The sequence below is a fragment of the Bos grunniens genome, chromosome X (assembly GCF_055505025.1).
Source record: "Bos grunniens cultivar Pamir isolate PY7600 chromosome X, Bosgru_T2T1.0, whole genome shotgun sequence".
NCBI classification, from domain to species: domain Eukaryota; kingdom Metazoa; phylum Chordata; class Mammalia; order Artiodactyla; family Bovidae; genus Bos; species Bos grunniens.
In genome coordinates, this window is record NC_141194.1 from 123,855,705 (window position 1) to 123,870,134 (window position 14,430).

At 48.2% G+C, this 14,430-nt stretch overlaps 1 protein-coding gene across 2 annotated transcripts; it reads right to left on the reverse strand.

Moving 5' to 3' along the window:
• Nucleotides 1-2,593: 2,593 nt before the first annotated feature.
• Nucleotides 2,594-14,155, reverse strand: ZIC3 (Zic family zinc finger 3). 2 transcript variants are annotated; one of them, XM_086388771.1, is made up of 3 exons: nt 12,503-14,155; nt 11,204-11,367; nt 2,594-3,180 (listed from the first exon to the last, which is right to left on the reverse strand). In XM_086388771.1, the coding sequence occupies exons 1-3, from the start codon at nt 13,554-13,556 to the stop codon at nt 3,031-3,033; spliced, it is 1,368 nt and encodes a 455-aa protein (XP_086244897.1). In that variant the 5' UTR covers nt 13,557-14,155; the 3' UTR covers nt 2,594-3,030. The 2 variants fall into 2 exon arrangements, with proteins under 2 accessions (XP_086244897.1, XP_086244896.1); XM_086388770.1 differs by lacking the exon at nt 2,594-3,180 and adding an exon at nt 8,083-10,381.
• Between the last annotated feature and the right edge of the window lie 275 nt (nt 14,156-14,430).

Consider the following 14,430-nt stretch of genomic DNA (forward strand, 5'->3'; position numbering starts at 1 on the left):
TATTTTAAAAGGGCTTTTAACCCAAAGTACAAAAAAAAAGAAAAAAAAGGAGTAAGCACTTGAATTCTTCTCTAAGAAAAACCTAAGAGGGTGTTCTCCTGCCCCACCCCCCACCCCCCTTGCCTGCTCTATAGGAAAAGGCTGGGCTGACTGGATTTTTGGACTCGAGAGTGATCACACCTATAGAAGGGTCCGCCCAGGGGAGGCACCACAGCATTGCACTAGACATCAGTTTTCAAGTTGCTTCTTTAATATAACCTTGTTCTTACTCGGTGACAACAAACCAATACTCAAAATAAGTTTACCACCACCTTGGACCTGCGCTTCTAATAGGGCGGGGTCAGGAAGAAAGCTAGACAAAGGTGTTAAATCAGTGAAGAAAGGAATAATGAAACATCCCCCAAGCCTCTCTACAAAAGCCATTATCATGCAGCAGTACAGACTCTCTGGGAAGCTCCAAGCCCCCAAAATCCTTGGGAAGGAAAGAAATACTCGCCCGTCAGTTCCTCTGGGAAGAGCTTCGTGTGTAGGTATTTCTGTCTTGTTTTGCTGCGTAAGTAGACATATGGCTGTGAAAAATACATTTCATAGTGCTGTAATAGAGCACTACATTTTCATTTAAGCCTCAATTTTATTAACATAAAATAATCAGGGTATCCTTTAAAAGCATAATAAAAAACAAAAGTATGGCTGTAATGCCTGGTGGCTGGTGTTCACTTTGTATCTGAAGTGAGGCCATCACCTAGGGAGTCCATAAACTCATTCTAAGGATCCTGACATTGGTCAAAACATTTTGGGGGCTCCTCTCTGGGAATTGCCTTCAGAGCAAGCTTCCAAGCCCCACAAGAAAAGCAGCCTCATTACTCTATAGTCACACCTGCATAATACTAACATAAATTTAGTAGAGGGAAACTGAATAATTTAAGGCATCATAAGATTTAATCTTTTCCTTAAATGTGAATGCCAATTTTCACATTGTAAAATTGTCATTTAAATATAGTAAGAAGCTGTTGACTAAAGTAAAAAATTTTGTCAAATTAAACCATTAAATTACTATGTGTACAAATTTTTTAAGTACACAACTTACTTTTAATCTAAGAGTTAAGTGTATTCATTGGAAGATAATGAACAACAGACATTTAATAACATTTTAATTTTATGTGTTTAAATATTCATAGCTATGTTCATAAACTCACATGCCTGATCTAGTGATTATGCTTATGAAATGCAGTATTTCTTAGATGCCCTAAGTCTCCATTTATTTTCTGAAACTGCATTAATTTGCACCCCAGTGCAAATCACTATGTTTTTAGTAAAATATTCCATAATATTACAAGTACGAAACCACCCCAAAGCAATGAAACAATAGCTACCTGCAAGAGGAAAAGAAGCAAATTAACATTTGTCCAGGCCCTACTCTGTGCCAGGCTCTTTATGGACATTTTCTTGCTTAATCCTTAGAATAACCCTAGGAGGTATTATTATCACAGCGCAGTTGGCTCATGCACAACTTGGTAGTTTACCTTTCCAAGGCCTTTCTTAATAATCCCATTATAACACTCCACTGCCTGTCTGAAAGAACACAGTTCTTGTTCTTAAAAACAAAAACAAAACAAAAATTCCTACTAACATCTTTCTAGGGGGATATAAGAATGTCAAGTTCTAGGGAGCAAAGAATCACAGTCTTTCCTGACTGGACGGTACGCCTACTCTTGATGTAAATGAACAACAAAAATCAGAGGGAGAGGAGCAATTTTCCCCTTTACTTAAAAAATTCCAGTATCATCAGTCTACTTAGCAGAAATTTTAATAAAATTGGATCTAAAGAACCAATAGCAATATACTCTATCAGGCTGCAATTTTATAATACCTCACCATGGCATAATCACGTCAAATAAATAGAATGATGGCCACTCAGAGATCACATTAGATTACAGATGTTAAATTTTAAATGAGAAATCAAGTATCTGGAGTTTGAAGAATTTCTCTGAAGTGTCTTCATCTTCTCTAACACTACAGTTAATTAACAACAACTTGTGTTTTAATAACACCTAAATCCCATGATTCTGTAAGTGTTCTAATCAATGGTTGCCAAGTTGTCTGCCCCAAGAACCACTTTGGAGCTTCTGAATTATATCCATATAATGTGCAATGCTGCAACGCCCCCTTTCCAGAGGCCCTCCTTTCTCCTTTAAGGTTATTTTCAGCTTTGTCTTTTCCTCTCTCATCCAGGTAGTGGTGTTCAAATGCTCTTTTTTTCTCCAAACTCCTATCTCCAGTCCTTCCTTCTAATCATCCCAATCAATCCTTGACTCTGAATTCCTCCCCTCCCCTGGAGGTCCCCAGGACCTCCCCAGCACCTGGCCCTGAGTTCCTCCGGGAAAACACTGTGAGCTCAAAACGGCTGGGGTTTGTTCAGCGGGTTGGGTCTTTTTCCCAAGTTTATTGCTCAGTGAAAGCCAAGCTGTATCATGAAAGATGTGAATAGAATATAAATTGTCCCAATTCAACAAGTTAATCAAGGTTATTTGATCACTGAGGATTTAGTTAGGGGCTATGGTTGTCACTGAAATAAAACAATAATCACAAAAAATAATTTAAATGGTTTTATTTAAGTCGATTGTAGAGATCCTGGATGTTGCTTTTTGAACACAAACAAGAAATTAACAAAACAAGCATTCATATTTCTAGTTTTAAACACTTTAGTTCTACATGTGGAATGCAGATATTTGAAAGAGATTTTCAACAAGGTCAACACAATGCATGAGATAATACACACTGAATTAGGCTAGTCTTCACCTCCATCTTCGCGTTTATGATCCTAAATTGGCTGGAGGTGTGTGTGTGGCGGGGCGGGGGGTGGGGGGTGCTTTTTTGCTTTTTCATTTCACAAATGATTGCTCAACACAGAATGAAATACACCAAAGAAGAAAATAGTCTTTTTATACCTAGGGAAGAAGCTACTACTCTTAAAATGATCACTTCAAGGTAACAGACATCCAAATTGATGTGGTTTTCTTTGAAACCTCATCAGTAAATCATTTCTTGCACAGTAGGTTCGGCATTAACCCTGCATTTAGGATAGGTAGTGTTATGGAGGGCTGGCTGCTGCATACCAACGTCAGTATCAAGTTCTTCATCAGGAATTAGAGACTGTCCCGGATACCAAGCAGGACAACACTGGCAAAAAAACAAAAAGTGAACTGCAGATAGGTCAAAACAAGCTACATTTACTGTTAGAAAAATATCATAAAACGTTACTGGATATGTTGTTTTAAATGCTAGCGTATAATAAAACACAATGGAATCTTCTATTTTTAACACCTTATGCTCAAATGGTCTTTACATAGGTTGTGTTTTAATAAAACACATTAGACAACATACACACTCTATCAGAGAACAAACATTAGAAACTTGCCATTTGGTGAAGGCTATTCTCCCACTTACTACAGGGCTCACATTTCTCTATTCATCACATCAGTAAACAGGTTGGACTGTCTTCACATTAAAAATATACAAAATTGTTTGCTCTATTAGATGATTTTTAAATAAATGTTTTCTTTAGTTTCAACAGATTTTTGGCAACAAGAATCTTATTCAAAGACGTTTTGCTCCTGTGTTATTATTAGTCTAAGTCCTCTGAACATTCCCCCCTTTAATGGCTTCCTGCGAACTTAGTGTTTTTCAAGCTGTAAATTTCAATAGTGATGGTAGAAACCAAACCTCAGAGGGAAAAGCAGTGCCCTTTGGAGTTATCATTCAAACAAATATAAGAGTTCTACCAATTTGTCATTCGTCCAGTTTAGAAGAAATTCCATTCATGTAACTCTTATGAAAATCAACCACAGTTTTACCATATCAAATGACCCAAAGAACACCGCAGGTATCCAGGGGAGATAGTTCACCAGTGCTTCTTTAGCTTGATTCCAAAGTCAATCTTAGAGACGTTCTGGGCACTGCAGTTCTCAGAGAGACAAACTGCCTATCCATTGGCTAAAGATTTTTCAAGTTAATGAACTTTTCACTTTCCACACTTTTGGTACCAAGAGATTTAGCCAGGAAAAAGCTCATATCTCAGGGTTCAAACTACAGCATGGAAAAATAAAGTATACAGCAAGCACCATCTACCTCCTTTGCTCTCTCAAACATGTCAATACTCTACTCCAGTCAGGGGGTGGGGTGAAGAGGCTGAACCCTGGAAGCAAACTTCACCCAAAGGGGTAAAAATCTGTTTGGTGGCTATTTCAAAACAAGTTTCCAAACTGTAGAAGGGTCTCCATCCCCTTTGACTTGCACGAACCACACATAAGAAAAGGACAGAAAATACTACAAGGCAGGCTTATTTTAATTGCCCAGGGGTTTCCAATGCAAAGCACGACAACTTAAATGCATATTCCAAATTCTTGCTCCAAAGCCGTCTTCTTTGTGCACTGAAAAGGAGGAAAGACAACCCCATCAATTGTTCTCTGCAGATAAAGGCACTGTTTTGCAGATTTCCCCCCAGATCTGGGCCAGCTTTGCTAATGACCTGCCCACCCACCTGGGGCCCTTCTCAAGGTGGCCCACGGGAGCTGGCCCACACCTTCAGGAGCCCAAATCCTCGCCAGTGGGCAGCCCAGAAGGCTGTCTTTTCGTTTAGCTGTTGGCCTCCACGAAGACGCAACCTGAAAGAACGCGTGCCGCTTATTTTCCTAGAGGAGACGGGGGTCAAAAACTACATTTTTAAAAGCCCACATTTTTTTCCCCCTCACGAAAGACATCTGCTCCATTTTCCCTGCAGAGAAAACACGGACTCGAGATCCCAGAACTACCAGGGGTTCTTTCACACGCCAGCATTAAGGCGGTTTAAGCAAAAGCTGAATGAAAGTTTTCGGAATCATGGCCTTCCCTCCAGCCCCTTTTTTCGTAAGACGACCAGCTGTTAACAGCACACACAAAAGCGCACACAGTGCTATTTTTCATAGGCCCGCGTTTAAATGAGATATGCAGAAAACGGGGCCTGAGCAACGTGTAGGGTTCGAACTCGCAATGACATATCCGTGCGGCTAATCCAGGGCACCCGGTTTGGAAACGGTGCCTCCGTGCTCCGCTCACGCGCCCCGCCATTGTCCTGGAAGAGAACAGTGTCCACTCCTTGGCATTTTTCGCGACTCGAAGGTGCAGGAGGATCCCGACTTGGGCACGAAGCTCAAAACGGCATCCCCCACCCCGAGGGGGTCAGAGGAGAAACGCTTTCAGTCGGGCCCGGAGGGTGGGGAGGCTTCGGGTAGATTTCAGGTCCAAGCCTACCCCCCTTCCCTCCCGGGAACCCCAGCCCCCAGAAGGCTCGCCAACTTCCCACGCCCAGGATGCCCTGGAAGAACTTCTCCGCTTCCGTTTTTTTTTTTTTTTTTTTAAACAATTTTGCGCTCGGCCGCCACGACCTACAGTCTCCCGCGAGGCGCTCCGAGCCGAGGAATAAAAGGGAGTTGAAACCACACAACAGTTCGGCAGCCCGCCGTCAGCGCTTTGCTGCGCTCCGCGGGGGTTCGCATCCGGCCGCCATGTTTCCGACCCGAGAGCCGCCCCAAAACCAGCCCCCCCGCTCCGTCCGGCCCTCCGCCCCCCTTCCCGGCCCGGCCGAGGCCGCGGCGCCGCCGAGCCGCTTTCAACTCTCCCCCGCCGCCCCCTCGCAGCGAAATCTGACTCGACGGCTGCGGGTTCTGCGCCTGCGCACAGCGCGGGCTCTGGGCGCTGGCGGCCGGCGGGGTCCCGGCCGCGGCTTGAAAAGGCCGGAGCGACGGGGCGCGGGGGAGGAGGGGCCGGTCCGGGCCGGAGCCTCCCCTTTCCACCCAGCGGTCCCCCGCTCCGGCCCCGGCGCGGCTCTCACACGTGCACGCTAAAAACCCACTTCAAAGTCTTGTTCTTAGTGCGGGGGCGGCCGCCTCTAGGCCAGCCCTTGGGCCCTCGCGCGGGCCGCGAACCGGGCCCAGCGCCCTGCCGGCCCTTCCAAAACCCTGGCGCGGCGATGAGACCGGGAGGGCCGGAGAGCGGGGACTCTCGCTGAAAAGCCCCGGGCGCTGGGATCGGCCTTCGGGCGTGCGAGTACCTCCCCTCCCTCCCCCACCCCGCCGCTTTCAGAAAATGAATGGAACACAAAGTTTGCGGCCAGCGCTGCGCTGTGGCCTTCGGAGCTCACCATTGTTTGGGCTCATATTGACCCCAGGTCCGGATTAGGCAGCGGCTGATTCCTGCTTTACAGACCCGCCGGCCTAATGAGGCCGGGAGGCGATGGGGCGCGAAGCGTCCTCGGAGCCCGGGCGACCGCCGGCTTACGGCCGCCAAGGGCCCTGTAGGTGGAGGTCAAAGGGTCAGCGGGCCGAGACCGCAAGAGAATTGACTCTAGGAAATGAGGTCCCCTCCCCCCCGGCCCCAGCTTCGACCGGGCCTTGCAAGAACTTGGTGTGTGCATAGGGACCCCGGGATCCCCCACCAGGGGCCTGAGGACCCCGAGCGGGAGCCCTGACTTCCGCGACGCCTCGTCCCGGGGCCGAGCCCGACTAGACTTTAGGTCTCGTGGGGGAAGACCGCCCGAAAGAAAACCAGCCCGGCTGCGGGACTGAGATTCCGCGCGGTTCAGGGGATGGGCAGACCGGTAGCGACTCTTTCAGAAGCTTAAGGGCCAAGGCCCTTAGGCTTTTTTCGTTTGTTTTGGGGGTTTTATAAGGGGAGAAGGAGCCAGGGGCGAAGAGACAGCGGGCGGCGAGGGGGGTGGGAGGGGCGAGGAAGTCCTGAACACAACTTTCCTAGGAGGCTTTGTGAGCAGAGGCGTTCCTGTTAGTTCTTCAACCTCCGCGGTAGTTAGGACCCACAACCCTGCTTAGCCTGGACCCTGATCTTTAACCTTCCAAACTGGATGAAGTCCAGACTTCTGTCTGCATGAAAATAGACACCTTCGTGGAAATGTTAAACTAAACCACCCATTTTGGAAAAGATAATGGACTTTTAACAAAGGTCTTACCAGGTACAAGAAGTAAAATAACCGTTCTCTTACTAAGAATCCAGCTGACATTCATGTTTTCCAGCTTATCTATCTTTAGGGTTGCAAAGGTTTTTGTTGTTGTTGGGCGGCGGGGGAGGGGGTGCTTATTCTTTAAGAGACTTACTGAAAATTGAAGAATATGTACTCCCAGAGTCAGATTATAGAAAGAAAATCTGTGAAAAGTTTTCTACTAAAATAAAGTTTTCTTTGCAACAAATGACAAGGGCAGAGGGATAGACAGAAATAACGATGCTACATCCGTATTAAAGGATATCATGTAAGGGGCAAAACTTTCACATCTTAATATTGGTTATCATCATTGTTAATTCACATCTTCCCCTCTTAGGACACAATGCTCTACTGTAAATTTTCATGGCAGAATAATTTCAAGCCTAGCAAAAAAGATCAAACTTAATGTCTCCTAAGGAGATGTCTGTTTAATGTATTTAATGGGGGGTGGGAGAAGCAAGTTTTTGAAATAATCTTGCATCCAACCCATCACTCTACTGTCATTTAAGGTTAGGTGAAGTTGGGGGTGGAGAGAAAATTCATAGAGAAAACAGTAAACTGTGGAAGTTAAATGCACATTTCAGAAGAAAAACATCATTTAGACTTCAGTTGGAACACATGTAAAGCCAATCTTATGAGTACACACTTTCTGAAAACTTGCTGAGCATTTAAAATGCTTTCTGGTTTGAAGTGAAGGAAAACTCCTGAAATAGGAATTTGGTCCAGCACCCTCAATGTCAAGGTCAAGACTAGAATGTCTGGGGGTAGGAGCAGTAGACTGACCAGGTTACCTGCTCACACTTGTGAAGGCATCCCAATCCGTTCATGGCATTCAGGCCTTTGCCTTGTCTACTGGTGGAGGAAAGTGCAAAAAAAACCCCCCAAAAAACCATTCTCCACAAACAAGAAATCACATCCAAAGCAATTTGCAATTAGAAACTGTCAATAACTAATTGTCTGTTGACAAAGATCAGTAGATAACTTAAAACAGACTGTTTCAACTGTATCCAAGGAATCAAAGTTTCTTTTAATCATCAGAACTTCTCTGAGCATTTCAATTTAAGGTTGATTTATTTGAACATGGGAAAAAAATCAGGCACCAAATACAAAAATGTTATAAATAGTTGTGCCAAGACTTTATTTCTTCAAAAAGAACAATAAACAAAATTCTAGAATTCAAAATGATTATGAATAATACCAAACTGACTGCCACCACAAATCCTAGAGTACTGCCCCTTCAAGAGAAGGAGATACTTAAGCCTATTCATTACATTTCTAAATTCTTTACAATTCCTTATCTCCACCATTCTATTTGCTGATTTGCAAGTTGGTTATTCATGCAGATTGGGCTCTCAATATTAAACAGCACCCTAAATTAGTAAAAAAAAAAACCCCTCAATACTCTACCCACTCCACCCCCCCCAAATAGTAATGTTTCTTTTTCATATAACAACTGTAAAAAAACGGTCTGTCCAAATGAGTTGCTTCACTTAAGATTAAACGGATTGTTAATATTTTATCACAAAGCAAACAACCATTTTTCATTGTTATTGATTTTAATGGAAACAATGCTCTTAACATCTTTGCCTACAAACCATGAACTTTTAAAAATACATATTTTGCAAATGTTTTTTCTTTCCATAATATTTCAGAACAGCTGCAGTTATTACACCGCTATAAAAATGTTATGAATAATTGTGATAATTACGAATTGAACTATATACAGCAAAACAAACCAACCTGTGCCTTCCAAAATTGTAAATGGACTATGGTTCTTTTAAGAAGCACTTTAATCATAAGTAAGCATGCCTCGACTGGCCTTACTCGTCATCACTGTTTCAGACATATGCTTACTTTTGAAAATATATAGATAGCTAGATAGATTTGATAGGCAGATTAGATAAGTCATAGATACAAACATATATAGGTATATGGGTGATCTCTTGATAGAACAGACAGACATGCATCCTGCCGCAATGTTCATTTTTATGTAAGATAATAAAAAACTAAGGGACATAAAACTCATTAGGTTACCTTAGGTTTATATATGTAGGGCAGGGATGATTAAATCCAGCTTCTCAGTCTTTGAAGTACAAGATTGAGATGTCATGGCCACTAACTGAATTGATCAGTAATATTTGATTTGCATGCAGAAAATCCAGGACAAACACATTTAAACTCGCAGTTAAACAACCATCTGAGCTAAAGAAAGGAGGGTCTTCCCAGATGGAAACTGACACTGTAAAGAATCTATACTGCAATAGAAAAATAATTTAACAATTAAAAAAGGGATCTGAGTGAGTTATAAATACCAACAAACAAGATTTCATTTGCTCACGTCTCCTCTTTGAAGAAGGAGGCTGTTACAAAACAAAAGAAAGGAGTCAGTGGTTCAAAAACTGTAAATTGTGTTCTTCTTTCAAAACAATAAATTTTAATGCTAAAGCGGTTATAATCAAAAGCTGTACAGAATTTGTTAGAAAACATTTATCCATAAATATTGTTCAGTTCCCGGCATTTGTAGCAATAATTAAATTACAAACGATAAATATGGCATCAATGGATATGTATTTACAAAAAAGAAAGTTATTACAAAAGGCAATTGTATACTAAACGTCACAATTTGTGTAGAGTTACATCACATCCTCAGCCTGAAAAAATACTGAACAACAGTTTTAACCCCATTAGACAAAAATACATTCACAAGTGTAATGCTTTGAGGAAAAGTTCAAGACATAACAGGACTTTGGCACGGTTTAAGACTGTGAGAGTTTAAACAATCACCACTAAGGCGAAGATTTTTCCATCAGTTTTAGCATCACCACCAATAAGACTTCCATAACTTCCTCTCAAGAAACAGGACAAGAGTTAAAATGAACTGAAGGCATTTAGGGATGGGGTGAGCAGAGAGCAAGAGAAAGGGGAGGAAAAAGCAGTGAGAAGATCTTTTTTTAATCCTTCAAATGCCAAAACATATTTTCTAATCCTGAGAAAAGGGCATGGCTACTTTTGGATCTTGCCCAAAAACCTTCCTGGACAATTGCAATTAACCAGATGTAGCCCTATATATGGCCTCTTGCCTTACAACTCCATTTCCATCTGATTGGTCTCAGTTTTCTTTTTAAAATGCATTTGGTCCATTCTATGGTTAAACAGGGTTTGTGTTTGTCCTCAGACGTACCATTCGTTAAAATTGGGAGGAAGTCCAGGGTTGTGGCTGGTGCTAGTTTGAACTGCAGAAGGGGTTTTAGTGGTATCTTTACTGTTTGCAGAAGCTATAGCGGGTGGAGTGGAAGATTCATAGCCTGAACTGGCAGCAGGGGAGGAATCTGACCCTTGAGATTCATGAACCTAAAATTAACATGTATATATTATAATGAATATAATTCCAACTGGCATTGTGCAAGCAAAAACAAGAGCACTGTAAGAGCAAGACCGCCCAGTGACCCACTTAAAAGACAAAATGCTGCTGATTTGGGGGTTTTGTTTTTTAATTTCCACATTACCGATGTATAAGAAAACCCCAAGACATTCGTCAAAAAACCAGTTTGAGTCCTAAGATTGGCCATTGTGGAAAAGGAATAAAGTACTCTAGTTTATTCATGCCCCTTCAGAAATGCTTTCTCCGCGGCTGGAGCGGGGTAAGCACAGTCTTTGGGGCCCTATAAAATACTCCGGGCCCAAGTCTGGCCAAGACCGCTCTGGCTTGCGAAAGCAGGTACAGAGAAAGGTGGCACGGGCGCCCTGGGCGCTGCGAGGGCTCCGACAATTGCGTGGGAATCCCCCCGCGCTCCTCGGCCCTATTGTTTTACCCGAAGCCGAAGAAGAACGGAGCCCCCAGCCCCCCGCCCCCCGGATTCGGCGCGGGCACTCTCGGTTCTCATCGCGGGTTGAGCCGGGGAGAGGCGGCCACTGCGACATCCAGTCCCGGCGAGCTCGGTTAGAGCTTCCCAGGAAACAACTGATCTTTCCCTCCGCTCCTCCTCCTCCCTACTGCGCTCCCCCTCCCCGTCCCCCCTCCCGGTCCCTCAAATGGGTTCAAGGTGTCAACGCTGGAGCAAATCGGATTTAACGTGGAAGATACAGGGTTGGCAGCGCGGGCGCTTCCGTTCCGCAGCCCGGTGTCGGGCAGAGTGTTTATAAACCGCCGACCGCTAATAAAGAGGTAATTACCTTCATGTGCTTGCGCAGGGAGCTCGGGTGCGTGTAGGACTTGTCGCACACTTTGCAGATATAGGGCTTGTCCGAGGTGTGCACATGCATGTGCTTCTTGCGGTCGCTGCTGTTGGCAAAGCGTCTGTCACAGCCTTCAAATTCACATTTAAAAGGTTTCTCACCTGCAAAAGGCAGAAACGCAAAGGGGGTGGGGGTGGGGGGATAGAGTCAGGGCCAGGAGCGTCCTCCGGCCGAGCAGCGGGAGACAGAGCTCTCCGGCGGTCTGCCCGGAGAGGGAGCGCCGACTGGGGGCTGCCGTGGCATCTCTTTTCCCTGGAGAAAAATGGAGATCGCGGGTTGAGCCTGCTAGGGTGGGGAGCAGTGGTCGGGGGCGGGGGTGAGGCAGGGCCGGCCCAGAACCTGCCCGTCCCTTTGTTCTCGGGCCGGAGGGCAAGCCCCTGGCTCCTCCAAAGTTTCCCCCGAGTTGCGGTACTCCCCCCGCCCCCCACCCGGCCCGGGGCCTCCGAGCGCTGCCGCGTTCCGCCGGTATCTCGGCGTGGCAGCCAAGCCCGGGAGGGACAATGGACCGAGGACGGGACAATCCCTTTTAGTTCCTCCTTTGTACCTTTTAATTTGCCTCTTTCAAATGCATCGGTTTTGCTAAGCCCAGCATTAAAAAGCTGAGGTCGTCGTACTTAACGTTCGAAAAGAGAAAACTATATAAATCCAGGGGGCTCCGGACAGTTTTACAAGATGCTCTGAACAAGCCACGAAACTGGGGTGCCTTTTCTACGTTAGCGTTCCTCCCGGAGGACTGAATTGAACCTGGAACTCCAAATAAAAATAGTTTGACAAAAGTACCAGTCATTTAATTAGGAGATGTGCCAATCAAGGGTAAAAAAGAGCGGAAGTAACCGAAAGTTAGTTTTCATTAGCATTTCTATGGTTGCCTCCCCCGACTGGGTGCCGAGAGCTAAGTCGCTTGTGAACAATTTCTCTGCACACGTTCGGAGTCCCTCCAGAGTAACCCAGAAAGAGACAAAAAGAGGCGGCGCCAGTGGGTTCCTGGGCGCGAGAAGGTTCCAATTAGTTCCTGAGACCGCACAGCCGTCCGCCCGGGAAGTTAGAACTGGGCAAAAGCTCCGCGGGGCGGGGAGGACGAGAGGTGAAGGGACATTGACAGCGCTACTTCTTCCAACCACCCCGGCGGGGCGCCGCCTCTCTCTACGGCCGCCACCCCTCGCTTCCTCGCGGTGCATGTCGGCTTCGCGGCGCGGGGCCGCGGCGAACCCCGCGCCCGCCCGCCCTCCTCCTTACCTGTGTGGGTCCTTTTGTGGATCTTGAGGTTCTCGGAGCGAGCGAAGATCTTCCCGCAGCCCGGGAAGGGGCACGGGAAGGGCTTCTCGCCCGTGTGCACCCGAATGTGATTGACCAGTTTGTACTTCGCCTTGAAAGACTTGCCCTCGCGGGGGCACTCCTCCCAATAGCAGACGTGGTTGTTCTGCTCCGGGCCCCCCACATGCTCCATGGTGACATGTGTCACCAGCTCGTGCATGGTGCTGAAGGTCCGGTCACAGCTCTTCTTGGGCCGGCTCAGCTGAGCCTCGTCGATCCACTTGCACGACAGCTCCTGCTTGATGGGCTGTCGCATGTAACGGAAGAAGGCGCCGGGCCCGTGGTGGGCCGCCACGTTCACGCCCATGTTCATGTTCATGGGGCTGTAGTTCGGGAACTGCGCGCCGGCCGTGTAGGGGTCCGTGCGCGGGCTGGCCACCGGGCGGTACGGGTCAGCGCGGCCGAACAGCTCCCCGCGCAGCCCCAGGTGGACCTGGTTGTTGTCCACGTGCCCGGTGGGCGACGGGTGCCCAGCGCCTTGGTCGTGCAGCCCGGGGAAGAGCAGGTAGCCAGGGGGCTCAGAGATGCCAGCCGGAGCGTGCAGGCTACTCGCCGAGCCGGCGAAGAGCCCGTGCTGCCCGCCACCCGAGGCCGCCTCGCCGAGCCCGGAGCCGCGCTGGCGGAACAGAAAGTCGCGCGTGGAGTTGAAGGCGGCGGAGGCGGCTCCGCCGTAGCTGGGCACCTGGCCGGCGTGGTGATGGTGGTGATGGTGGTGGTGATGATGGCCCAGGGCGTTGGCATAACCCGAACCCTGCGGCGTGAACGCCGAGCTCTGGCCAGAAGACAGATCGTGAGCCGCCGCGGGGCTCAGCTTGAAGGCGGCGGCGGCGGCGGCGGCGGCGTGGGGCGAGTCCCCGAAAGGAGTCAGCCCTATGCCCGCCGGCTCGCGGTTGGGCATCTCGTGGTGGCGCGGCGCGCCGAAGCTGCCCACTCCCAGTCCTGGGAACTGCGGGCCTCCGTCCAGGAGCATCGTCATGGGTGGTTCTTTTTCGACACCAGCGACCTCGCAGATGTGATCGAGGGTGCTTAAGGAGAGCTCCACAGAGTCGAAGTCGAAGAGGGGTGGCGACGGTTGGACACGGTGGTCGGGAGATCCCTCAGGCTGAAGCAGGGACTGCAACTTTCCGTCGCTGAGAGAGTCTCCTGCAGAGGGACAGGAGGGAGGAGGGGAAGTAGAAGGACCTGGAGGGGGGAGGAGGGGGGAGAAGGAGGGGGGTAGAAGGGAGGAGAAAAGATTCTGGAACTAGATCTGGTTTAACAAACTAACAGACGCGCACAAAGAAAAATAAGCAAAATAATAAGTGGAGGGCGGAGTTTGCCAATCCTGTCCCGGGCACCCCACCTCTCCCCGAGAGCGCAGAGCCGCGGGACCAGGAGGTTCCTGCCTCCCGGCTAGGGTGCGCTTAGAAGCAGAGCAGGCTCGCGGCCGGCGGGCAGGAGGCAGGAGGAAGGCTCGGTCCTCGCCGCTCGCCGCGCCAGTCCCAGCCTCTTCGCCTCCAGAGTAGTGTCCTTGGACTGATAAAGTCAATCACTCACTCCTCTCACATAAACCGAGCGGGAGGCCGCGCGGCGCGCGCCAATGGGGAGCCAGCTGGCCCGCGGTCACCTGACCCCCGGCCCCGCAGCCCATTGGCAGTCGCCACACTGATTGGCAGCGCGGAGTGGGGAACATGGCAGCCGCGGCCGAGCGACCGCCGCTGATTGGGCCGTGGCCCGGCGCCTGGCAGGTGAGGCGGCGGCGGCGGCGGCCGGGAACCCGCGAGTGGGCTCCGTGAGGCTGGCGCTGCCGTGGGGGAACTGGAGCCAGGCTCCAGCCGGCGACCGGCGGGGCGGAGCCGGGGCCTCTCCCC

Bases quoted from the DNA above. Each gene is read 5' to 3' on its own strand.
- ZIC3 (XM_086388770.1), bottom strand. From the start codon at position 13,556: ATGACGATGCTCCTGGACGGAGGCCCGCAGTTCCCAGGACTGGGAGTG. The intron at 11,368-12,502 runs GTAAGGAGGAGG...TGCCTTTTGCAG, and splicing joins CCACAAAAGGACCCACACAG to GTGAGAAACCTTTTAAATGT. The intron at 10,382-11,203 runs GTAATTACCTCT...TGTTAATTTTAG, and splicing joins CCCTGCGCAAGCACATGAAG to GTTCATGAATCTCAAGGGTC.